General features: G+C 45.8%; 2 protein-coding genes across 10 annotated transcripts in view; both read left to right on the forward strand.

Moving 5' to 3' along the window:
• Prr14l (proline rich 14-like) overlaps positions 1–5,582 on the forward strand; it is a 66,626-nt gene extending 61,044 nt beyond the window's left edge. For all 8 annotated transcript variants that reach the window (XM_223586.10, XM_039092536.2, XM_039092538.2 and 5 more), the window contains 2 exons: positions 489–560; positions 1,619–5,582. In XM_223586.10, coding sequence (XP_223586.5) covers positions 489–560; positions 1,619–1,919 — 373 coding nt within the window. In that variant the 3' untranslated portion in view covers positions 1,920–5,582. The remainder of the gene's footprint in view (positions 1–488; positions 561–1,618) is intronic.
• Positions 5,583–10,997: 5,415 nt separating this feature from the next.
• Positions 10,998–26,410, forward strand: part of Pisd (phosphatidylserine decarboxylase) — a 49,079-nt gene continuing 33,666 nt past the window's right edge. The window contains exons 1-2 of one of the 2 annotated variants that reach the window (XM_017599508.3): positions 10,998–11,117; positions 24,484–24,563. Coding sequence is in view for 1 of the 2 variants with exons in the window: in NM_001377107.2 (NP_001364036.1) it covers positions 11,053–11,117; positions 24,484–24,563 (145 nt within the window). In the remaining variant the exon portion in view is untranslated. The remainder of the gene's footprint in view (positions 11,118–24,483; positions 24,564–26,410) is intronic. The other variant, NM_001377107.2, reaches the window with a different exon arrangement.

A 26,410-nucleotide genomic window follows, 5' to 3' on the forward strand; every position in this document is an offset into this window, starting at 1 on the left:
TGGATGGATGGATGGATGGATGGATGAACAAACGAACCAGCTCACTCAATAAAAGTTCACGTGCTCATGAAATTTCTGCCAGTCACTAAGCCCACCATTTCCAAGCCGTGAAGAATGGAAACAAACCAGTAGCTGGCTCAGTGATGGCACACTTGTCCCAGCGTCCACAAGGCCCAGCACTGCCAATGGAGAGAAAGCAGCTGGTGCAGACTGGTGCATAGAACACCAGCTTTCGGGGGAGGTGGGAGTGTCTGACTGGGCTACCTAGTGAGATCTTGTCTTATAGAACCCAAAATGAAGAAGAGGAAGGTGCCGGACACAGCTGGTGTGAAACTGTAGGAGAGTGCTTTCCTGGTGTGCCAGGGCCTGTGTTGTTTCTGCAGCTCTAGTGGCAGGAAATGGCATGAACAGTTTTTCTCTTTTCAACTTAAAAAAAGTGTGTGTGTGGCAGTGACAGCAGGAGTGAGGATTGTTTCTTCTCTTCGCAGGTTAAAGAAGAAGGAGTTTAGTTTAGAGGAAATATATACAAACAAGAATTACAAGTCTCCTCCTGCGAGCAGGTACGTCCTGGGCTGGGCTCAGGGGCGGTACTGGAATGACTGATGCCTCTCACCGTTCTGGGGTAGAAAGCCATTTCCACTCAGCTCTACCCAGTTTTGAGTGGATTTTTGTTGTTGTTTGTGGGGCAGTCTAGCCCAAAATTTACCGATCCACCTGCTTCTGCCTATGGAGAGCTCTGAATTACAGGTGGCCGGACCAGTATCCAGCCCAGTGCTGGGCTTTAGAATTAGCTAGAATTGGGGCCTGGGTTTTTGTCAGTGATAGGAAATGTCTGTGTGCTTTGCAGGTGTCTTGATGAATACACTGCCAGGTTTCATCTGGGCTTGTAGTTGCTGCTACAGCCATGATCTCAGCCCAGATACCGATGCTGTGTCACTTGGTGTGCCCTGGGTCTAAAGTCAGTTCAAAGCAGGGATGGGTGCTAAATTGCCTGATTTGGATTGAAGGAAGAGAGTCCTGGTATTTTATTCCAAGACTCTGGACCTAGAAGGCATTTCTTTCTAGAAGGCCATTCATTGCAGCATTACTAGGTAACCTGAAAGGTTAAATGAAACCAAGCTTCAGGGTCTTTTGTAGGTAAGAGCCCCATGTGCAGGCAGTGTGTGTTGTTATTGTTGGAGGTATGCACCACCGGTTAACAAATTCTAGGTCTACTCAAATCAAATTGCCTCCCTGGTAGTTGGGACTGCAGAATTGTACCACCATACCTGTCTTTCCTTTTTTTAAGACCATGCAGGTATTGTAGCCCAGGCCCTTCATGTGTGTTAGACAAACGTTCTATAGCTGATCCCAGCCACCAGTTTTCATTTATTTTTTATTTTGTGGTTTGCGAGCTAATAGCTTTGTGACAGAAGGAAACCATAAATCTGTGGTAGAGACCCAAACTGCTCATGGAGTTTAAAAAGTTGTAACTTTCCACTTAGTGCATGTGTTACAACCACACGTGTGCTTTTGTTCATGCATACAAACAGCGATCGGTCGCAGTACATAGTTGAGTTCCCAGTCAGTGCAGGCAGCTTTGGGCTGTTGGTGAATCCGATTTGTGCTCTGTCTTTAGGTGTTTAGAGACCATCTTTGAGGAACCCAAAGAACGAAATGGTACCCTGATCTCCATCAGCCAGCAGAAAAGAAAGCGTGTTCTGGAATTCCCGGATTTTACAGTCCCTCGAAAGAGACGAGCTCGAGGTAAGGTGAAGCTGGCCGGCAGCTTCACCAGGGCCCAGAAGGCAGCGCTGCAGACCCGAGAGCTGGACGCTCTTCTGATTCAGAAGCTGATGGACCTGGAGACTTTCTTTGCCAAGGAGGAGGAGCAGGAGCATCAGCCAGCTGCTGAGAACAGTTCGGGGTCTCTACTTTGAACTTTTGCAGATCTCCCTGGAAGAGGTTCCCTGATTTTAGCCCTGTGCCCAAACCACTCACGATGCCCAGCCCATGAATTTTTACTTATTTCAAGGTGCAGCCTTTTTAGAAGCTGGTGAAGAAGGGCCCTCTAATTCTACTGCTGAGTATAGAGCCTCAGGAATGCTCCCTTTCCCTGGGAATGGTCCTGACTGACATCAGGCACCTCCTGCCCGTCTCCCACACAGGTGGAAAAGCCACACATCTTAAGCAACACTAGGAATCTAAGGACTCGGTGTCTGTGCATCCACATGAAAGTTCCTCTCCGTTTATGGTGCTGCTTGCCCAAGATGACTTAGAAACCTGGCCTGGGGGACCTGGCTACCTGGCCTGTGTGTTCTCGCCAGCTTGTTCTGGTGATTGAGAAAGATGAACTGGTGTGTTTCCTCACTTTGATTCTGTCTGCCCAGGACCTTTATTCTGAGAGAATGTGTGTTTGTGTGTTTGTGTCTTTCCCCCATCTTTTCCCCTCTGTGACTGTGGGTCACTAGTGCCAGAGGAGCCCGTCCAGGCCCCAACGTAAGTTGCACTTTTTAATGTTATGGTGTTGATTATTTTCATTTTTTCTTTTTTGTTTTTGTATTATTGCTGCATGTTTGGGGTCTCTAAATGTGATTTTAAACCATTGTGTAAGACATTAAGGAGAAAGACAACACATGTCTTAGGAGAATCTGTGACAGGCTTTGATCAGCACAGGAGGGGCAGTGTTCCATTCATGTGTTTCAGGCAGCCCCTCCCCCTCCGGCTTTTATGTAGCTCACTAGAGGAAGCACTTTTTCACCCCCTCAGTCCTGCCCACTGAACTCGAAGATCTGTTGAGTGACATGCATAGAAGCAGATTTCTCTCATAACCACTAGAAACTATAAGGTGGAGTGTGGTTTTCTCTGAAATGTTGGTATATGATGAAGTTAGGATCAGTGGTGTTAGAGGCTGGCCAAGAGCATTTTAAGCTGCTTGAGTGCCTGGTTCTGCAAAATCCTAGAGCCAGCGCTCTCTGAGAGTGCCTCTAGTCCTTTGTCAAACTTATTGGAAATCTCTGCATGCTAGAAGAAGCTTGCTTTCTGGGTTTGTGCCCAGAGGAGTCTGCAGGCAGTAGGCTGCTGTAGTCTGAGCACAGGCCCTCAGAGCTCACCCTCCCGTGTCCTTACCGTGCTCCCTCCCCTCGTGTTTTCTCATCCCCGTGTATCTCCCATTCACTCTTCACACCTAGCACTCAGAGTTCAGAGTCCAAATTGCTTGGCTGATGGGTAAGATGCTCAAGCTAGCTGTGAACAACAGCCATTTCTTCCCATTCTCCTGGCTTGGTCCAGGGACATTTCCTGTCTGTCTGAAGAGAAGTGAGCAGTGCTATCCTGGAATGTTAGCCAGTGCTCCTAGGATTCTTTCATTCCCCATTTGTCAGTGGCTAGGGAGGAGGGGTGCCAGTTCAGGGTCTTTCTGTGCCTTTCCTTTGCGGGTTGGTGGTCTGGGCCACCCTGAAACAGCAAACTGGACATGAGCAGGTGAGAACGTACCATGTCCTTCACCTCCTCAGCTGTTTACATAAGTTAACACAAACCTGCTTGTCTGTGGAGACTTGAACATGACTCCATAACATTAGAGGAGAGCTGGCTAGTTTGCATGCTGGTCCTCAGCAATATGTGCAGATCCTGTTTTACACACATTGTCCAGACCACGAAAATGTGGCCTGTGTTCACCTGAATCTCCCTCGTTAGTTACTCAGTGCTTCTGAATTCTGTTGCAACTACGGGAATGGAGTGAGTTACACATGGTGCCCTTCTACAAGTACATCTAAGACATTGCACATTAGACAGCTTGCAAGCTAGTGGGCAGTAGACGGCCATTCGTCAGTTTTACCACATGGTCACTGGGGCATCCGGACCACCCAGGAGGCAAAAGGTGGGGTGTGCACAGCTGGGGTACCACCAGCGAGACAGACCTTCAGAATCTGTCCCTGGCTGGTATGGCATGTAAAAGGCTGGAAACGCTGGTCGGACTGCCAGCATCTCGAAGCACAGGGCTAGAGAGACCCAACTCCATCCTTGTCCTGGGAATGGAGGAGGGAAACTGCCTCAAGGTTCACCGGGCCTGTCCAGACTCAGCCACACCCGTCTTACCATTATGTTTCCCAATGGTCACCCAGCCTCAGCGGCACCTTAGTTAGTGTCCTCAGACCCTGTGGTCACTGACTGTGACTGGAGGTAGTGGCTGCTGGCATGTAGACTGGTTCTGTAATGGGAATTGGTAGAATTTCTGAGGATGGGGACTTCCCACCCAAGTGACTGAGAAGCTTCTATTAAGCACAACGTACTTAGCTATGGCTCGACTCCAGAAGTTTAGTGTTTTCATGATTATGGGGAAAGAAGAGAAATCTCAGGTCCAGCCACATTTCAGATATTTTCTTGGCCACCTTTCAGTCTCGCTAGAGCAGCCTCCTCCCTCCCACTAGTGCCTGTCTTTTTTTCCTCTCCCTGCCGTCAGGTCCCATCCCTCCTCTCTCCCCATCCATCTAGATGTACCTCATCACCTGTTGAAGCAGATCGTGTCTGTCTTTCCTGCTGCCCTTACTGTAAGAGCTGACTGAGGGAGGTGCAGTGGGAAGAGATGTAGCTTTTGCCTTACTCGAGCCTGAAGAGCTCAGAAACTCATGCTGTGAATCCTAAACTTTGTGCTCCTCCAAGAGCTGTGAAAATCATGACTTTTTTTTCCCCCCACAATTTTGCCTGAAAGGGTCTTTTGTGAGGGCTCCAGAGCCAACCTGAGGTCAATTCTAGATCCCACTCTCTGGGCATCCTTCCCCTGGGCATATCCTCTGCCCACCAGGCTAAGAGCAGCAGCAAGTCTGCAGGACCGTGGCATGGCAGCAAGTCCAGGGCTGCAGTGCGGCCAAGGGGACACGGCCCTTGATCTCCCCAGGCTGGGGCTCTGTCTCCTCTGTACCATGTGCATTAAGATCTGTGCAAGACCAACTTTTAGGTCGTGATACTTTCCTCCTGGTACCTGGGGGCGAGGGGAGTATGCGGTTGGTGCTTTCTTTAATATCTTTAGTTTGTTTCTATAGCTTTTCCCCTGGTATCATGAAAAGGGCCTTTTTAATGACCACGTTGTGGGTGGCTGTATCCAAAGCATAATAATTGGCCAGAGGTATGGAGTGTCCTCACCTGGATTCCTGTCAGGAGAGGACTTCTTTCCTGGACTGAGCTTCTATCTAGACTGGCTAGGAAGGAAGACTTAAAATTTTTTTTCAAATCACAATTAATTAATATTCCAATTTAGCCGCACTTTGTCCAGCAAAAACTATCTTGGTTGTGAAGCTGGGGTCCTCATTCATCCAGCCCAGCATGCTAAAATCTGAGGCTTGCTCTGTCTTTATAAGACTGTCTGGTGTTGGTTGGGTTTGAATTTTCAACAAGAGGCCCCTTGAGCTGGGATCTGGGCCAGTAAGTTGCTGTCCCAAGTGTTCCTGTATTATCATGGCTAATAGTTCAGTGAAATGTGTCCATCTTTGGTAATGCTAGTATACATGATACCCTACAGTTCCTTTTCTGTTTGAAAGTTTGTGACTCTAAATGCCCACTGTTACATTAATTAATTTATGGAAATAAATTTTTCTTGAAAACCATTCAGATAATCGTCAAGGCTATTTTGTTCCTTAGGGCTGGGTAGTAGATTGGAATTTTACCAGTAATGTTCCAGGCAGATTAGACATGCTCCCACCTAATAGGTGTGCTTGCTGCTCCTGTGCCAGGACCTCCCTCACATTCCCGCATGCTCACCTCCATCATCACCCAGATCTGTGCATTCCCAGATCATTGGTCTTGAACGTGGTCCCCTCCCATTCCATATCTGCTGCCCGCACACCCCAGAGCTTTTTGCTATGGCTCCACCTCTCTGTGCTAAACTGTAACAAAAGCTCTTCAGGATCAGGACCTTGTATTTTCTTAGCTCTAGTCCCTTCTGGTCTCTTTGGTACCTAGAACGACGTTTGGTCATTTACAGCTGTTCACCGCCTAAACATCACTTTGGTCAATAAACTGCATATTACCATCTTATGGTAATAGAGCTGAACAGTTCCTGGGGCCTAGTGAGGTCACAGCTGTGATGATGTGTATTACTCAGGTCTTGGTGTTGGTGCAAACAATCCAGTGCATTGCCAGTCTTGTAAAAATGTAGCACAACTGTGTACAGTATACTTGATAGTGCTAATAAATGACTCACTGACCTATGTAAGTCTTTATTGTATTAGAGTACACTCTTGTTTTTATTTGTCTGTCTATTTATTGAGGAAGAATCTCACCATGTAGTCCTGGCTGGTCTGGAACTCACTATGTGCCTGGCCTCGAACACACACACAAATCTGATTGCCTCTGCCTCCTGAGTACTGGGATTATAGGTGTGTACACATGAACTCGGTGCCTGCAGGGGCTCGAGGTACCAGGTGGGGAGCTGGAGTTGCAGGTGGTTGACATGGGTGCTGGGAATTGAACTCGGGTCCTCTAGATGAGCAGTACGTGCTCTTAACCCACCTCTTTAGCACCACCCCTTTTTAAAAGAAGTACTTATGTATATGTATATTTGCACAGCTGTAAGGGCACTGGGTGTGCACCGTGGAGTCCAGAAGAAGGTGCTGGGTGCCCTGGAACTGGGAGTACAGAAGGTTGTAAGCTGACATTTGGGTTCTAGAACCCAAATCTGAATCTTCTGGTAGGAGCACCAAGTGCTCTGATCTGCTGAGTCTTCTCTCCTCTTCAGAATAATTTAGAGTTGGGGTTGGGGATTTAGCTCAGTGGGGGGTTGGGGATTTAGCTCAGTGGTAGAGAGCTTGCCTAGCAAGCGGAAGGCCCTGGGTTCGGTCCCCAGCTCTAAAAAAAAAAGAAAAAAAGAATAAATAAATAAAGAATAACTTAGAGTGGATTCTCTGCTTTCACCGTGGGGGTTTTAGGGACTGACCTTGAATCTACTAACTTAGCTGCTAGTATCTTTCTATGGAGCCATCTTGCTGACCGCACTTTTATATTTCTTTAAAACATAATATACTATGGTGTGGATTAGTTCAGTTTGGTAGAGTGCTTTCTAGCAATCAAGAAATCTAGGTTTGGGGGCTGGGGATTTAGCTCAGTGGTAGAGCGCTTACCTAGGAAGCGCAAGGCCCTGGGTTCGGTCCCCAGCTCCGAAAAAAAGAACCAAAAAAAAAAAAAAAAAAAAGAAATCTAGGTTTGGGCTGGAGAGATGCTCAGCAGTTAAGAGCACTGACTGCTCTTCCAGAGGTCCTGAGTTTAAATCCCAGCAACCACATGGGGACTCACAACCATCTGTAACGAGATCTGATGCCCTCTTCTGGTGTCTGAAGACAGCTACAGTATACTTAAATAAATAAAATGAATTAAAAAAAATAAATCTAGGTTTGAGCCCCAATACCACATTAACCAGGTGTGGTGAATACCTGCAGTTCCAGCACTGGAGAGGTGGAGGGGTCGGCAGTTCAGTGAGCTTTGTCACCCTTCTGTTCCCTATTGCTCTCTCCTTTTCTCTCTCCCTCTGATACTGCATAAAGAACTCAATCCAAACACTGTGCTTTATATTTAGCCTCTAGGGTATCAATAGTATTTGTATCGTCATTGTTTGCTGAGGCCCACATTAGAAAAGCTGGCCTCAGCCTATGGCCCACGGAAAGGTGGCCAAATAATTAAGACGTGTAGTATGCGGTGGCTACGGTGGCAGTGGCCTTTAATCCCAGCAGTTGGGAGGCAGCTGAATCTCTGTGAGAGCAAGGCCAGCCTCGTGTGCAGAGAGACTTCCAGGACAACCAGGACTACACAGAGAAATTCCATTTCTAAATAAATACATGTCCGGAAACTCCTGAGACAATTAAATGCTTCTAAAGCCTGCATCTGAGATAAATGAAAACACTTGATATGAAAGCTTATAGTAGCTGTACTTATCATTTTTCACACTGTCTTAGTTAAGATGTCTAGTGCTGTGGTGAAACACCGTGACCAAAAACTGGGGAGTCAGGCTTACCTGACTTCCATATCTCAAGTCACGCTCAATGGAAGGAAGTCAACTCAAGCAGGGCTGGAACCTGGAGGCAGGAGTTGAAGAACAGGCCATGGAGGGGTGCTGCTTACTGGCTTGCTCCCCATTGCTTATTCAACCTGCTTTCTTACAGAAGCCAGGACCACCAGCCCAGGAATAAGCACCACTCACAATGGGATGGACCCTTCCCCATCAATCACTAATCGAGAAAATGCCCTACCTGCCTGCCTACACCCAGATCTTGTGGAAGCATTTTCTCAACTGAGGTTCCTCCTCTCAGATGACCCTGGTTTATGCTACGTTTGACATAAAACTAGCCAGCATGTACACTGATTTAAATATGCAAGAGTGCACACATTATGGAATTACATTTATATGAAAATTAAGAATAGGAAAGTCATTGGAACAGAAAGTAGATTGGTGTCTGCTTCCGACTTGAGTGAGGGCTAGGAAGGGACATAGAAATCATCACTGATCAGTATGCGTTTTCCCTGAGGTATGATTAAATGTCCTAAAAATGAGTGCTAATGCTGGCACATGTGTGTATATATGAAATCCAGTGGATTTACACTTAAAATGCATGAATTAGTGCTAGGTGGGTATTATCTCAAAAAGGCGTTGAAAAAATGAAATTAAGTTAGGCATGGTGAGTCGCACGTGTAACCCTGGCACTCAGGAGGCCAGGACATGAGGATCGTGACTTTCGAGGGCTGGAGAGTTGGGTCAGTGGTTAAGAGCATGTACTGTCCTTCCAGAAGACCTGACTCTGGTTCCTAGCACCCATGTCAGGCAGCTCATGTACAACTCCAGCTCTGGGGGATGGAACTCCTCTGGTCTCTGTGGGCACCTGCAAGCATGTGACATATTTCCACACAGATACATAATTGGAAATAAAACAATGATATTTAAGAATATAAGTAGGGTCTAGAGGGCTGGCTCAGTGGTTAAGAACACGGGATGGTTTCTCTTACAGAAGGCTCAGGCCCAGTTTCCAGCACCCACAGGATGGTTTACAACTCCAGTTCCGGGAGATCTAACCATACATGTGTGTGGTGCATGCACATATAAACAGGCAAAACATACACATTTAATAAATAAGTAAGTAAAGTGTAATTTGGCCATGCAGAAGTAATAAATAGAAAAATAACATGCTTAATAGATGCCCAAAAAAAGTCACTTTTTTTTTTTTTGGTTCTTTTTTTTGGAGCTGGGGACCGAACCCAGGGCCTTGCGCTTCCTAGGCAAGCGCTCTACCACTGAGCTAAATCCCCAACCCCAAAAAGTCACTTTTTAATTTTGAAGTTCTGTTAGCTTTTGTTGTCCTTTTGTTGTACTTTTGCTGTTATAGTCAAGAAGTCATTGTCAAATCCAGTATATAAAATTCCTCAGGGGTTAGAGAGATGGCTCAGTGGTTAAGAGCACTGGCTGCTCTTCCAGAGGACCTGAGTTTGATTCCCAGCAACCACACTAAGCAGCTCAAACTCCCTATAACTCCAATTACGAGAAAATCAATGCCTTCTGGCCACAACCAGCACCTACACACATTCATTTTTTTCTTTATATATCCATTTTAAATTTAAGGTTTATGTGTATGGGGTTTTTTTTTCTATTTTTTGAAGAAATATTTACTTTGTTTATATGAGTACACTGTAGCTGTCTTCAGACACACTAGAAGAGGGCGTCGGATCCCATCACAGATAGTTGTGAGCCACCATGTGGTGGCTGGGATTTAAACTCAGGATCTCTGGAAGAGCAGTCAGTGCTCTTAACTGCTGAGCCATCTCTAGCCCATGTATGGGTGTTTTAACTGCACATGTGTCTGCTCGCAACTTGCATGCCTGCTGTCCTCAGAGACCAGAAGAGCATGGGATCTCCTGGAATTGGAGTTATGGATAGTTGGGACACACCATCTGGGTGTTGAACCGGGCCCTCTATAAGACCAACTAGCACTCTTAACCATTGAGCCATCTAACCACCTTCTTTTCAAAGGTGGTTTTAGTTTTGCTCCTTTAAAAAAAGGTATATACAGTATATTTATTCCATGTTTTTTAAAGAATTACAACCAGTTTTTTGTTTGTTTTTGTTTTTCTTAAAACAGGGTCTGGGTAGCCCAGGCTGGCCTAGAATTCAGGACACTCCCAAAATGCTGGGACTCCAGCGTTATTTTGAAATAACATACCTCAATCTTTTGAATTACAACACTCAATTCCATACCATATTATGTTGAGTGTGTTTCCTTTTCGGGCTCTTGAAAAGTATGACAAAGGGAGATGTCTGATTGAATTACCAAACTTGTGACTTCTTAGGTTCTCTTTAGTGGCTTTGGTGTTCCAGAGATAATCTAAAGCACTAATTAGCTTATCAATCTGGTGAAGACAACTGTGTTTAGCAGAAGAAAAATAAGGGCTGCCTTCCTTCAGTTTTTGGATCCAGGTTCAGTCATTTGTCTAGGGCCTTAAAAGGGGGGGGGGAGTTCAGGTCATGGGTTTTGACGTCAGTGATGCAGAAATACTGAATTTTCTATCATACAATTTGTAAGCCCTTTGCGGGGTTAATATGCCCCTTGAGAAAGTTGCTTAACCTCGCTGGTAATAGCCAAGGGGTGGCTACGGGTCTCCAAGTGAGCGCTTACAAAAAATAAAAATGTTAGGTACCACTGAAAATCCGTTTTTCCCTCGTAACTGCAAAGAACAGGAGAAAGCACCATCACACCAGGATCCTAGTTTGACAGCTTTCCGTATTTCTTACATAAACCCCTCGCCTCTAGAGCCCCATCAATGAGATGAATAGAATAGGCGCTCCGCTCCAGGGAATCCAACGCCTACGTCTGGCCTCCGAGGGTGCCGGCATCCTGGTGCCTCGCACACACAGCGTGACTGAGCATAGTTGTGCCTCAGATTTTTTTGGGCGAAGGAGCGGTGTATCCCATCGACCCGGCGCGCAGCCGGAAAGCAGTACGCAGAAGCTTCCGGCCCAGCCTTCCAGGTTCCTGATTGGTCCGGTGACAAGGGCGTGCGTGAGGGCGGAAGGGGGCGTGTCCACCAGGAGGAGGCGAGATGGCGGTGGCTGGGGGCCGCGGGTGTGTTCGCTCGCTACGTGAAGGTGTGCTGTGGCGGAGCAGGTATGGCCAGGCGGGAGGCTGCTGGGGCAGGGGTCAGCACAGGTCAAGCCAGGTTCTGGGGAGAGAAGCCATTTCTCGTCGTCCGCTTGCCGCGTGTAGGTCTGACTGGAAGGACACGGCGCTACCTTTCCCTCGGCTCAAGAGCAGGTGCTACCAGCCACCGCGTGGACTGTGAAATGAGTCCGGGTGTGGCCTAAAGGGTCTCGCCGGTTCTCTCCAATTCGGTGGAAGTGCACAGGGTTAGCCAAACCCATATTATGCTGCCTGGTGGTCTCTAGAGTGGAAGCAGAGTCGATCTCCTTTTCTCAGGTGTTTGCTTTCCTACCAGGGATGGTGTAGCCTGGGAGAGCACAGCTGTGCAAAGCGACTTTTACCTGGGGCTTCTAAAGCTTTGAGGCGAAAGGATTAGATTTCTTTATCTGAAAAGTAAGTGGTGGAATTGTGGTTCTTATCCTGATAAACCTAAAGGTCTAGGTTCCATAAGTTCCTAGGCTGCTACAAGTGGGAGAGACATGAGGGATCTTGTAAGTGACTGTTGATATGTGTTTGTTTGTTTGTTTTGTATTTTGTTTTTTGCCTGTTCGAGACAATTTCATTAAGGTAACCTAGGCTGGCCTCGAAGTCACAGCAATCCTCCTGTCTCAGCCTCCCAGGTGCTTCCCAAAGGCCGTGATGACAGGCATGAGCCAGCTGTTTATTCTTTTTTGAAGTGGGAGTTGAGGAGTTCTTAACGCGAATGAGAGAGAAGAAACAGTTCTCAACTTGGCTGAGTTACTTACTAGCCAGCCTACATACTTACTTCTTTTTGGCAAAGAGGACTTCTACCTTTTTATACTGTGTGTGTGTGTGTGCACGCCTGCATGTGTGTGCTTCCAGGTGTCTGTAAGACCATCAAGAACTTCCTGGAGGGGCTGGAGAGGTGGCTCAGGGGCTGGAGAGGTGGCTCAGTGGTTAAGAGCACCAACTGCTCTTCCTGAGGTCCTGAGTTCAATTCCCAGCAACCACATGGTGGCTCACAACCATCTGTAATAAGATCTGATGCCCTCTTCTGGTGTGTCTGAAGACAGCTACAGTGTACTTATATATAATAAATAAATAAATCTTAAAAAAAAAAAAAAAAAGAACTTCCTGGAACTGGAGGAATTACAGGTGGTTGTGAGGCACCTGGCATGGGTGCTGGGAACCAAACTCTGGTACTCTTAACCACTGAGCCATCACTACACCAATGTTGCTTAATTAAGAGGTGTGTGTGTGTGTGTGTGTGTGTGTGTGTGTGTGTGTGTGTGCTGCCAGCCTGTATATCTGTGTACCCATGTGTGTGCCTGTACCCATGAAGGCCAGAAGTGAACATTTAGTCCCTAGAACTGTAATTACAGATGGTTGTGAGCCACCATGTGGTTGCTAGGAATTGAACCCAGGACCTCTGGAAGAGCAGCCAGTGCTCTTAACCGCTGAGCCATCTCTCCAACTCTGAAGAATTTTAAATGATGGTAAAAAGGATGTGCCTCATTCACCATTAAAAAATGAAAAGGAAAAGAGCCATATTTAGCTGCCAGTGTAAATAGGCAAGACTGGGATTTGGCGCAAGGGTGGAAGGAAATAAGGATCTGTCTAGAGCAGCAGTTCTCAACTTGTGGGTTGTAACTTCTTTGGCAAACCTCTGTCTCCAAAAATAATTACATTACAATTCATAAGAGTAGCAAAATTATAGTTATGGAGTAGCAACAAAAATAATTTTATGGTTGGGAGTCTTAAGTACTAATTGTAAGATGTAGAAGAAAGCTTCATGTTTCATGGAAGTTTTTCTTTTTTAAAAACTTATTTTTTTGTGTTGAGGTGTTTTGCCTGCAGACAGACAGTGGCCCACAGACACCATTGGATTACCCGGGATGAGCCATCATGTGGTTGCTTCTAGTCAAACCTTGGTCCTCTGGAAGAACAGCCAGTGTTCTTAATCGCTGAGCCATCTCTCCAGCCCTGAAGCTTTTTAGACGAATGATGTACAGTAGTAGGAGAATAACATCTTGGGTTGTAACCTAGTGTCAGGCACATTTTCTTTTTCTTTTTTTTTTTTTAAAGATTTTTATTTATTTTCAATATGTGAGTACACTGTAGAGTGAGTACACTGTCACTGTCTTCAGACACACCAGAAGAAGGTTTCGGATCCCATTACAGATGGTTGTGAGCCACCATGTGGTTGCTGGGAATTGAACTCAGGACTTCTGGAAGAGCAGTCGGAGCTCTTAACCACTGAGCCATCTCTCCAGCCCCAGGCACATTTTCTAAATGTGTCTGATGAGAGTGGATAGGGTGATGACTCCTTTGGGGATACTCTATCCTTAGAATTCATGTGGAAAGCTGAGTTAAGTGGTCCTCATCTCTAATCCCAGTACACATAGATCAAGATAGGAAGTGAGGACAGGCATACTCTGGGAGCTCAGGGCTAGAGCAATAAGGCTGCCTAATCAAGGTGTAAGCAAGAACCAACTCCCAAAAGTTGTCTACCCCCTCTCTCTTCAAGACCATCCTTGGCGACATCAGGCGTCACAGACTAACCTGGGTTTTATATAAGACTGTGTCTCGTATTACCACCACCAAACTGCCAAAAAGTATAGGGATGGCTGGAATGTTTAGTAGAGATAGAGATTAGCCATTAAGCCCCACTGTTATGCTTGTTTCATAATCAGAAGGAGGAGGGGGTTGGGGCTGTGAGAGCTGTAGTTTTTAAACAAGCACCCCAGGTACTGTCTGGACAGTAGTATCTTGGTAGTGGTGCCTTATGCAGGACTTGTAATTAGGAATACTTATGGTAGCCCTACCACTTTGGCACAGCAACAGAAAGGGAAGGGTGGAGACATGAAGACTGCAGTGATCTGGCTGAGGGCAGCAGACAGCGCTCAGCTGCATGAGGACCTGCGCTGTATTCCCAGAACCTCTGTACAAAAGAGGTTTCATGGTTTGAGCTCATGATCCCAGTGATGGGGGTAGAGACAGGTAGATTCCTGGAGCTTGCTGGCTAGCCAGTCTAGCTTACTCAGTGACCTTCAGGCCAGTGATTTACCCTGTCTCAAAAAACAAGATGTGTGTCTGTAACCTCAGCACTCAGGAGGCAAAAGCTGGTGGGTCACTATGAATTCAAGACCAGCTTGGTTTACATAGTGAATGCCAGCCAGCCAGAAATATATCTACTCAGACCCCATATCAAGACAACACAATAACAACAAGAAACAAAACAAACCCAACAAGTTTTTGGATGGATCATGGGGAATGAACCCCAAAGTTGACCTCTGATCTCCCCATTCTCATGCATAAAAACTATCCACATACATTATTTAATTTACTGATTAACTAATTTGCAGTTGGCCTTATACTTAAGGAACTTACAGTTTAACGAAGAAGGGTAATACTTTGCTAAATATTTCAACATCAAGTACAATGATGGATAAAGCTTTTCAAGAGACCTACCAGTTCAACTTTAGAAGTCTCCTAGCTTTTGAAAGTAGGAGGGAGAAGTGAGGACTATAGTTAAAATGTTAGTACCCATGGTGATTTTAAAAACATGTTAGAGGATTACAGAGGCTGCTCAGTGATTAAGAGCACTTGCTGCTCCTCCAGGGGATCAGGGCTACATTCACAGCACCTTCGTGACAACACACACATACACACACACACACAGGATCATGACAGTCTTCTCTAAAAATTAAAGATGTACAAATTTTTGTCTCTGGGCTGTCTGTGAACTTTTGTGGAAATAAAACTTAAAAAAAAAAAAACTTACGTGGTACTGAAGAGTTTGCTCTGCCTTTAAGAGCACTTATTCTCACAGAGAACCTGGGTTTGGTTCCTAGCACATGTATGGTGACTTGTGACCATCTGTAACTCCAGTTCAAGGGATCTCACCCTCTTTGGTCCTCTGTGGGCACTGTACACATGTGGTAAACAGACATACATGTCGAGAAAACACAATAGAAAAACATTTTACAACTGGAAATAGGGTGGACATTGGTAATTGAAGATAATCTACTACGAATCCCAGTGTGTGCTGATTGAATATCTCTTTTAAAGTCTTGGGTTACAGAGTTGCCTCACTGGTTGAGAACACTGGCGGTGCAAACCTTTAAACCCAGCATTCAGGAAGCAGAGGTGGGTGGATCTCTGAGTTCCAGGCTAGTCTGGAATGCAGAGCAAGTTCCAGGACAGGCAGAGCTACACAGAGAAATCCTACCTTGAACAGACAAAGAATATGAATGTTGGCTGCTCTTGCAGAGGACACAGCTCCCGTTCTCAGACTCACATGACAGCTCACTTACCATCTGTCATTCTAGTTCCAAAGAATCTAGTGCCTATTTTTTTTTTTAATTTATTTTATGCTGTGTATATGAGTTATACTGTAGCTGTCTTCACATACACCAGAAGAGGGCATCGGATCCCATTACAGATGGTTGTGAGCTACCATGTGGTTCCTGGGAGTTGAACTCAGGACCTCTGGAAGAGCAGTCAGTGCTCTTAACTGCTGAGCCATCTCTCCAGCTCCCCCCCACCCCCCAGTGCCCATTTTTGAGCTTCTCAGCAACCATCCATGCAAATGGTGCATGCACATCCATGCAGGCGAACACTCACATACATCAATAAGTAGTCTTAAAAGGTCTTTTTATGTTCATTGGTATTTCACCTGCATGTGTGGCATTAGAGCCCCTAGAACTGGAGTTACAGACAGTTGTGACCTGGATGTGGGTGCTGGGAATTGTACCCGGTCCTCTGCAAGAGCAGTCAGTGCACTCAACCGCTGAGCCATCCCTCTCTCCATCCCTAAATATGTTCTTTTTTTTTTTTTTTTCCGGAGCTGGGGACCGAATCCAGGGCCTTGCACTTCCTAGGCAAGCGCTCTACCACTGAGCTAAATCCCCAACCCCGTCCTAAATATGTTCTTAATGCCATTACCTTTTGTAATAGCCACGTGTAGACAGGCAGCAGGCCCTGGACCAGGGGCTTTATATGGTGACCTTAACTGCTAATGAGTTTGGTTCTGATTTTACAACTGAAAGAACAAGGCTTAGAATTTCAAAATTTCCTGAGGTTGCACAGGATTTGCGCCAAAGCCAAGTGCTTAATCTCATTTTATTTTTACTTTTGTGAAAGGATCTCATTGTGTTCCCAAGCTGGGCCTTCTGCCTCAGCCTTTCAAGAGCTGATTACGAGTTGTGTCACCACACCTGGCTTTAGTAGTGCGCATGAGGATGCACACCCTTGGTTCTCTGCAGAAGAGACACCTGATCCAGCTTTTCTGTTCTCTCTGGGCCTTTTTTTTTTTCTTCAAAACATTTATTTAATGTTTATGGTGTTTTGCCTGCATGTATGTCTGTGCACCCCATGCCTGGTGTGTGTGTCTGTGTGTGTGTCTGTGTGTGTGTGTGTGTGTGTGTGTGTGTGTGTGTCTGTGTGTGTGTGTGTGTGTGTGTTTTGCCAGCCTGTATATCTGTGTACCTGTGTGTGTGCCTGTACCCATGGAGGCCAGAAGTGAACATTTAGTCCCTAGAACTGTAATTACAGATGGTTGTGAGCCACCCTGTGCTTGCTAGGAATTGAACCCAGGTCCTCTGGAAGAGCAGCTAGTACTCTTAACCACTGAGCCATCTCTCCAGCTCCTGAAGAATTTTAAATGATGGTAAAAAGGATGTGCCTCATTCACCATTAAAAAATGAAAAGCAAAAGAGCCATACTTAGCTGCATACCTGGGTTCCATGGAGGCCAGAAGAGGACATCGAATCCCTCGAAGCTGTGGTGACACAGGGGTTTGAACTGCCATGTGGATACTGGGAATCAAACCCAGGTCTGTCCTTTCTCATTATCTGTATTCAGCCCTTTAGAAGGCACACTCTACCTTCAAAACATGTCCTAGATGGGTGGTGTTTGCATACTCTTTTAATCTCAGCACTGGAGAGGCAGAAGCAGGACTGGATCTGTGAGTTTGAGGCCAGCATGGTCTATGGAGTGAGTTCCATGACAGCCAGGGCTACACAGAGAAACCCTGTCTTGAAAAACAAAACACTGCCTAGTCTGTCCTTTTCTTGTCTGGCACTTTCCAAACAACCCCATACCATGAATGCCCACAGTACCAATTTTCTTGTTTGACTCTTGGCACTCTGTTGTCAACTTGCCACAGACACACAAGACAGTCTTTTCAAAACAGAAGACCAGCCCCTCTGCCTTGCCCACACATCATGCCTGTTTCCGGTCTTCTTGCTACTCTGTATGTAGCATTTCTCTCTGATCTTTAGTACTTGCTGTCTGTCCTCCCTACCATGTGGGTTACAGCCTGTCTCCATATGGTTTCTGTTTGCAACTCTGAAACACCATGGCCAAAGCAACTTGGTGAGAAAAGTGTTCATTTTGCTTACTCATCAAACCTAGGACCATAGCCCAGTGATGACTCCACCCACAATGAACTGGGCCCTCCCATATCAAACACTATGTAAATGACCTTCAAACCTGGCTGCACCCTGATCTTATGAAGACATATTCTCCCTCTCCCTCTCCCTCCCTCCCTCTCTCCCTCTCTCCCTCTCTCCCTCTCCCAGGGTTTCTCTATATAGACCTGGCTGTCCTGGAACTGACTTTGGAGACCAGGCTGGCCTCAAACTCACAGAGATCCACCTGTCTCTGCCTTCCAAGTGCTGGGATTAAAGGCACGCACTGCCACTGCCTGGGTGAAGGCCTTTTCTTAATTGAAGCTACCTTCTCCCAGATGATTCTAGTCTTGTGTCAACATAAAAGTAGCCAGCACAATTGACCCCTTGTCACCCTGACATACGAGTACCTCACTGCTAAGCCACAACTCTTGTCTATTCCCATGATTACACATTAATATTGGTGTTCATATAAAACATTTTTACAAACTTGAAAAGTCCCATAGTCTACAAACTTAAAGACTTTAAAATTCAATCTCTTGTTGGGCCATGGTGGCACACACCTTTAATTGTAGCTCTCGGTGGCAGAGGCAGGTAATCTCTCAGTTAAGGTTGGCTTGGTCTACAGAGTGAGTTCTAGGACAGGCAGTGCTACATAGAGAAACCTTGTCTTAAAGAATCAAATCAAACAAATAATTCAGTCTCTCAACTGTAGGTTTCTGTAAAATAAAAAAGAAAGTATGTTAAATACTTCCTTAGTTCAAGAAGAAAGACTCAGGACATAGTCACAGTTGGAACAAAGCAAACCCACTCTCCCAACAGTGTAACTACCTCACTGTCCAATGTCTGGTATCCACTCATGATCTTCTGGATGACTCCAGGGCCCTAGGTCACTTGTCCAGCTCTGTCTTCTAGACCCCAGCTGGCTCCACTCTAATGCTGCTTCTATTGTTGGTTGACATTCCGTTGTGCTGGCATCTCACCAGTGGCCTCTCCTGGGCTTTTCTGGGACTCCAGCTCTGCCACAGTACTAGGCCTCCATGTTCCCTTCACGTTTCAAAACCAGTACCATCTGGGTGACTGTACAGGCTGCACTGGAACATAGATAGCTTCTGTGTGCTCACCCCAAGGGAACCCCGCAGAGGATTTCATCTTAATAACTGATGCTGGTCTCTTCTCAATCACCTCTGACCTCTTGGCTGTAGCTCACCAGCATCAAGGGTGCCAGTAAGGTAATGGTTTCACTTCACGGGTGTCAGACTCACGTTAGTCACGGCTGACTCTTCCTCCCCAGCTAACGATAGAGTCTTAATTCACGATAGTAAACGGCCCTGAGAGAGGCTTCAGTTTCCCTTTGAAACGTCACAGCCAGACCTCCATCTACATTGCTGTCAACACTTCCAGGCTTCAACAGGACGGCCCACTGAGCTTTCAACACTTACTCGATGGCTTCTTTTAAGCCTAAAGTTCCAAAAGTCCTTCCAGAATCCTAAAAGCATGGTTATGTTGCCACAGCAGTACCCCACTATGCTGATACCACTTGTCTTATTTGGGATATCTATTGCTGTGCTGAAACCTGTAGTGGAAAGGGTTTATTCCACTTACATGTCTGTATAACGGACCCTTCATCACCAAAAGCACACAGGGCAGGAACCGTCTTGCAGAGGCCCTAGAGGATTCTGCTTACTGGCTAGTTCAGCCTGCTTTCTTATAGAACCCAAGACCACCAGCCCAGGGTGTGACCCAACTCACAATAGCTGGGCCCTCTCACATCAATCACTAAGAAAATGCCATGGGTACTAGAGACAGTGAAGAGCAGTGACTGCTCTTCCAGAGGACCCAGGGTCAATTCCCAGCACCCATACTATACCTCAAAACCATCTGTAACTCTAGTTCCAGGGGATCTAGTGCTCTCTCCTTGACAGACAAACATGCAGGCAGAATATCCACATATATAACAAAATAGGTCTTAAAAGAAAGAGCCAGGCAGGGTACCACACACCTTTAATAACAGCACTTCAGAGGCAGGGGCGGGCAGATCATTGAGTTGGAGGCCAGCCTAGTCAACAGGGTAAGTTTCCAGCACAGCCAGAGCTACATTAGAGATGCTGGTGTTGTTTGTGCTTTTTCATGTATTGGAGTTAAGGTGATGGCTCTGTTTACTGCTTGTCTTAGTCACTGTTCTGTTGCTGTAAAGAGACCATGAGGAATGCAAGTCTTACAAGAGTCATTTACCTGGGGGCTTCCTTACAGTTTCAGAGTTAGCTTCAGGAAGCAGATAGGCTTAGCAGTAACTGAGAGCTTTATGTGGGCTTTTGAAACCTCAAAGTCTGTCCCTAGTGACACACTTTCTTCAGTAAGTACACGCCTAATCTTTCTAAACAGTTCATTAAGTGCAAATATACGAACCAGTGGGGCCATTCTCACTCAAACCACCATATTGCTCAAGCATGAAGAACTAGGTTCCTTGTGCATGGCTATGCCCAAGCCCAGTACAGAGGGGAGAACAGAGACAGGATTGCTGGGGCTTGTTGGCTGCTAGCCTAGCATCAGGTTTAGTGAGAGTCCCTATCTGAGGAATAAGGCAGAGTGACAGAGCAGGGCACCAACATGGGAGACCCCCCACTTCCCAGGGTGGAGTTAAGTTTGTACACATTAGGTGAAGGAGAGTCCCTTTTCTTTCATGGTAATCTCAGGAGCATTTTGTGTGGTAATAGTTTAAGCTACTCAGGCGGTGGAGTATGTATATTTGGTACACCTCACCTTGCTGCAGAAGAGGCTGTGAATCCAGGTGATGGTGACACACACACACACACACACACCTTTAATCCTATCACTCAGGAGGCAGAGGCAGAGGCAGATGGATCTCAGTGAGTTTGAGGCCAGCCTGGTCTACAGAGAGCTCCAGGATAGCCAGGGCTAGACAAACCCTGTCTTGAAACCCTCTCTCAAAGAAACCCTGTCTTGAAACCCTCTCTCTCTCTCTCTCTCTCTCTCTCTCTCACACACACACACACACACACACACACCACACACACACACACACACACACACACACACACACACACACATAAAGGCTGGGAGCTGGGAGGACATCTGTTTAGGACAAATTCAGTTTTATTTGAGAGTAGGGGTGGTGGGGGAGCTGGTTGAAAATTGAGACCTGAACTCTGGGGAACCAGTTTAACAGTAGGTAGTTTGTTACTGTTTGAAGGGAGCAGTTCCAGGGAGAAAATGGGTAGAAGTCAGGAGTGAGATTCAGGGAGATGGAGTCAACCTTTTTTGTGGTTGCCAGGCCAAGAGAGAAACCTGGAGTGTCCACAGTGACTTCTGGGACATGGAGGGTGCTGATAACTTGGACTGGAGGGGATGTGATTGGAACAAAACCATGAGGACATGATTGACATTAGAGGCAGCCCTTTAAAAGCTGATGAAAGAAAGTGGGCAGAGGCTGGAGAGAGGCGTGGAGCATGGTGTCTGTATAAACTTCAGGAATTACAGGGTTTATGTCATGAGAGAGAAGCTTGTAATAATAAGGCAATCTTATGGGGAAGGTGGTACACAAACAGACCACTTCTGTATGTCAGAAATGGTGAGTTGTGCCATCCACACTTGCCCCAAAGCATTGACTTAGAAGAAACACAGTAGAAAATATGTAGAATCCTCTGTTGTTGTTTTGTTTTTGTGTTTTGAGATAGCCTCTTGCTGTGTAGCCCAGGTTAGTCCTGAACAATTAATTCTCTTGTATCAATTTCCCAACATATTTTGTCCTTTAGTCAGTTGTAACAGTCATTGTTCTGATTCTACTTGAAAAACAGGGCTTTAGGCTCACAGGGCTTTAGGCTTACCATTTTTTAGTGAGAACAGCAGTTCTAAGGGACCAGTGCTACGTTTGTTAACAGCTCCCCACAGGCCAAGAAACCCTGCTTCTCACAGGAGGAACTAGGCCCTTCACATTAGCTCCATCAATACCATGTAATCAGGGTGTTTTTAAGTGTCATGAGAAAAAAAAAAACAAAGCACTGAAATCTGACGTTTGTAGGACTTAATAGCTAAATACCCATAGTTAAACACTACATTCAAAAGTCATAAATGGATTTCTGTTTTCACACAAAAAATCAATTTAGATGTTTATAATAATGAAAGCTACATTTTTATATCATAAAGTGCTCTAAATAAAAAAGAAACATTTATGTAGTTTCTTTTTTTCTTTTTTAAATATTTATTTATTATGTATACATCATACAGCTTTCTGCCTGCATGTACGCCTGCAGGCCAGAAGAGGGCATCAGACCTCTTACAAATGGTTGTAAGCAACCATGTGGTTGCTGGGAATTGAACTCAGGACCTCTGGAAGAGCAGCCAGTGCTCTTAACCACTGAGCCATCTCTCCAGCTCCTGTAGTTTCTTTATCTAGATTTCCTATCAATATTTTAGAAATGAAGCTGGATATGATGGCACATGCTTTTAGTCCCATGGCCCTGGAGGCAGAGACCAGAGGACTTCTGCACGTTCAAGATCAGTCTAGCCTAAATAATGAGTTCTAGGCCAAGCAGAGGTACATACTGAGACCCTCCCTGTCTCCAGGGGAAAAAATTAAATCTATGCGTGACTGCTTACATGTGCATCACATAGGGAGACCAGAAAAAAAACACACATGTCAGAAACTAAGGTTTAACCAAATTGAAATTCAGAGAATTGAAAGTTTGATTTTTTTTTTTTTTTGGTTCTTTTTTTTTTTTTTTTTTTTTGGAGCTGGGGACCGAACCCAGGGCTTTGCGCTTCCTAGGCATGCGCTCTACCACTGAGCTAAATCCCCAACCCTGATTTTTTTTTTTTAAGATTTATTTAATGTATATGAATACACTGTAGCTGTCTTCTGACACACCAGAAGAGGGCATCGGATCCCATTGCAGATGGTTGTGAACCATTATGTGGGACTTGAACTCAGAACCTCTGGAAGAGCAGTCAGTGCTCTTAATCGCTAAGCCATCTCTCCAGCCCAAAAGTTTGATTTTTGATGAGGGGAACTCCAGTTGCTAAGCAGAAATTACTGCTTTGCTTGGCAGTGTAGCAGTTATCACAGTTGGGATACATTGATTTCCACCAGGGTGTGGCACTTCTTAGACCATGCCACTCAGAGAGTTGGTAAATGTTTCTTTGTATCTGTTGCACTGCAGTTTGTAGGTCAAAGTAGCCACATAAGACAGTTGAAAACATTGTATACCAGAGCCTACAGGGTAGTGCACAAACTTTCCTCTGAGGCAGGAAGAGGGAACACTCAAGGTCAGGCTGAACTGCGTGGGGAGATCTTGTCTCAAAACAGTTGGGGGACGTGGGAGGGAGGGGGCGGAAGGCAGAAAAAGGAAGGAGGGAGAGAGAAAGGAAACAATCTAAACTGGAAGAGCCGTCTGCAGTATGAATATTTAAAGCAGTCCGCCGTATGAATATGAAAGTTGGAATTTTCAATGTCCAACAGGTCAGAAGGTTCATGGAGCAGAGCTCAGTGCGTGCAAATCTCTGTGCAACTTCCTTCATGGTACAGAAACACACGAGGCTTGGAGACTTTGTTTTCCTGTTAATTATGATCTCACAATTAATGACGAAGAAACTTTTATTGTATAGTAGTTTCAAACTTAGAAAAGTTATTAAAAAATGATGATGCTGGGTGATGACACTTTTAATGCCAGCACTCAGGAGGCAGAGGCAGGCAGATCTGCTGAGTTTAAGGCCAGCCTGATCGACAGTGCAAGTGCCAAGACAGCCAGGGAGGGATACACAGAGAAACCCTGTCTTGAATAAAACCAAAACTAGGAAACCTTATCAGAAACTCAGATTCTGCAAGTTCCATGTGTGTATTCTCTTTTCCTATGTAGAGCCCTTTGTCTGCAGGATAGAGCCTGGAAGCCTAATGTTAACTATCTCAGCTTCTCTTATGCGGACGTTGCTTTCACTAACTGTGGTGCAGTGGTTACAGCCGTGAAGCTCGCACTGACAGCAATACCCTAGAATCTCCAAACTGGATCAGTGTTCCATGCTGGGCTTGGTGACCCACCCTGTGATCCCCGAGGGCAGGAAATGGAGGCAGGACAAGAAGTTGAGAGTGGCTTGAGTTATATAGTAAACTCAAGGTCAAAACCTTGGCTGCAGGATGAGTTGCCAGTAGGACTGGAGGGATGGCTCAGTAGTTAAGAGTGTATCCATGCTGTTCTAGGAGACAACCCAAGTTCAGTTCTCAGCACCCCTCTTTGTTGGGCCACTGACAACTAACTGTCACCACCACTCCAGGGGATCTGACAGGTTCCTCTGGCCTCTACAGGCACATGCACACACCCATGTCGAGACATGTACACAGAGTTAAAAATAATTTAAAAACATTTTCCAACATAACATTTTTAATTACTTTGGGAATATTATACCGATCATACTTGTTTCCCATTCCCCCTGGGCCCATCCTCTCACCTGTGAACTTTCCAAGCTCCCCACTCACCCCCCACACAACAGCCAAGACTAGTTTGCATTGCCATATACTCAGTGGAGCGTGGTCACATTCCTAGTGGCCAGCCCCAGAAAGAACACCAAGACCTCCCCAACCCACACCAAAGCCTCAACCGTGAAGAGCTGCACTTTAGCATTTTATTGCACTTAAAAACATCTTTTTTTAAAAGTTGCCAACTAAATTCCATTTAAACTAACTTACCTACTTTTGTAATGTGTCTTAGAGACTTTTCATTTGTGAGTCTTCACCGGGAAGTACAGACTTTTTATTGGATCAGGCCCAGTGCATTATTTCTACAGCAGACGGACAGTTTGCCGTTCTCAGAGTCACGCACGCTCAGGACAAATATCAGAAAGCCAACATTTTCTTCAAGGGAAAATGAGTTGGTCAAATAGGCCAATTTTGTTTCTGAATAGAATCAAAGTTTGAAATTCTAATAATCCATTCTTCTTGGTTGTAGCCCCTGTCACTGTGACTATACTGCCACACGCCATTTTCTGGGGGCCTTACAGAAGCTGCCTCTTCAAGCCTGTAACACAGGTAAGGAACAGTCGACGGTCTTGCTGGTCCTCTGTTGGTTCCCTCAACAGGAAGTTGGAAAAACATAGTTACTAGAATTAAAAAGCACATGTGTGTGGTCATATAGCCTGGTGTGTAGCTGTCACTGGAGCCTCGGCAGCCATGCCATTGTCTGCGTGATACTCTGTGAGTGACTGCCATTCACTGTTGAATATTTGTTTCTAGCTCTTTCTGCCACAGTCTTAGCCAGACCTTGACCATTTCCAGGCAACTGTGTAGTTTTAGAATTCCTGGGTCAGAAACCCTGTGTGAGCTGGGCCTGGTGGTGCATGCCTGTTATAATGCTGGCCCTCCGTAGGCTGGAGACAGGGAGATGATAGGTTTGAAGGCAGCGTGAGCTATAGAGTGAGGCTCTGCAAACACTTGGTATGTTTTAGTATTTAGGACAAATCGCCCTCCAGAGAGACTGTTCAGTAGAGAGTGTGAGTAGGAAGTGCTTTGGAGTGGCACCTCCCTCCTCACACTGTGGAGGGAGAACCAGTGGTCAGGGAGGGTGTGTTGTCTTTATTACCCACATGCATGATTTGTATGTCATACTGAATGCTATTTCTGATGCCCCATTACTGTCCCTGAGAATAAAATGAGGTGGTTGATGGGAACAATAGAAAGTCTACTACAAGCATGGCCACTAACGGGAACACTCGTGGCCATTACTAATTAGTAACTTGGTGCTGAAACCGGCAGGGAGAGCCTGAGCAGTGCTGAAGTCTTCATTTTGTTCTGCAGAGACACAGCCTCTGTACTCATAAAGCCACAATCCACGAGGGCAGTGACCAGCTCTGCCTACCAACATACTTTGGAAAGTTAAGAGGGACATTGAAGAGGTCCCCAGTGGTAAAGAGCATGTGCTGGTCTTGAAGAGGACCTGGGTTCTGTTCTCAGTGTCCACATTGGGCAGCTTATAGTTGACACAGTCTGCGGTGTTGCTGATGTTGGCTTTCTCTGCCACTTAAAGAATGAAGGAAGAATTTTGAAAAAAACAGGTAGCAGCAGAGAATGCTCAGGTGCCACAGGCAGAATCAACAGTTGGAGAAAGGGATTCTCTGGGGTAAGGAGACACATGGGTGCAGCCTCCTGTGTGCAGCAGAGCCGTGGAGGAAAAGACGCCAACTACTCAAGGGCTGGGCTTTTAAGGCTCTGACAGAATCGCTGCTCTTAACTGCTTCAAAGGACAAAGGGTTGACAGCGGAGGAGCAGCAGTAACAGTGCCTCAGGGGAGGCTCATCTAAGGGGGCCCTGGTAAAACAACAGCGGCAAAGCTAGAGAGCACCAGACAGCCCTTAGGTGGTGGCATGTATGCTCGCAGTTGTATGAGTGAGGTAGCATTCATAACGTAAAAAGTGACACTTTAGAAGTACCACAATTCCTACTGAGCATAGGTAGAAAAATAGCTGGGGCAATTTTGCCCTTTGGAGCAGAGCAAGCAAGAACACCATCCAGAGACTTAGCAGCAGGCTTTGTCATAGGTGTCAACGTCATTGATGATTTTTCCTGACACCATCATCCTGTTGCCAGTGTACTGTAAGATGTACACTGTGGGGGATGCCATTTGTCTGGTTTAAGAGCCTAAGGAACCTTTCTTTAGCCATTGGTTTCTTCTACTACAACCTTATAGGGAACATTACCAGATAAGGTCCATGGAAAATTCCTCAACATCATAGTTAACGTAAGTTTGTTTAATAAGGTGAGGTATAATTGTGTAGCTGAGGACTTTGAATCAGAATCTTTTTTCCAGAAACCTACAGAAGGCTTATTTATGGCAGTGCCTTACCAGCACTGCCTCTGCCCATATGCTAGCTGTAATGTCC

The sequence above is a fragment of the Rattus norvegicus genome, chromosome 14 (genome assembly GCF_036323735.1).
Source record: "Rattus norvegicus strain BN/NHsdMcwi chromosome 14, GRCr8, whole genome shotgun sequence".
NCBI classification, from domain to species: Eukaryota; Metazoa; Chordata; class Mammalia; order Rodentia; family Muridae; genus Rattus; species Rattus norvegicus.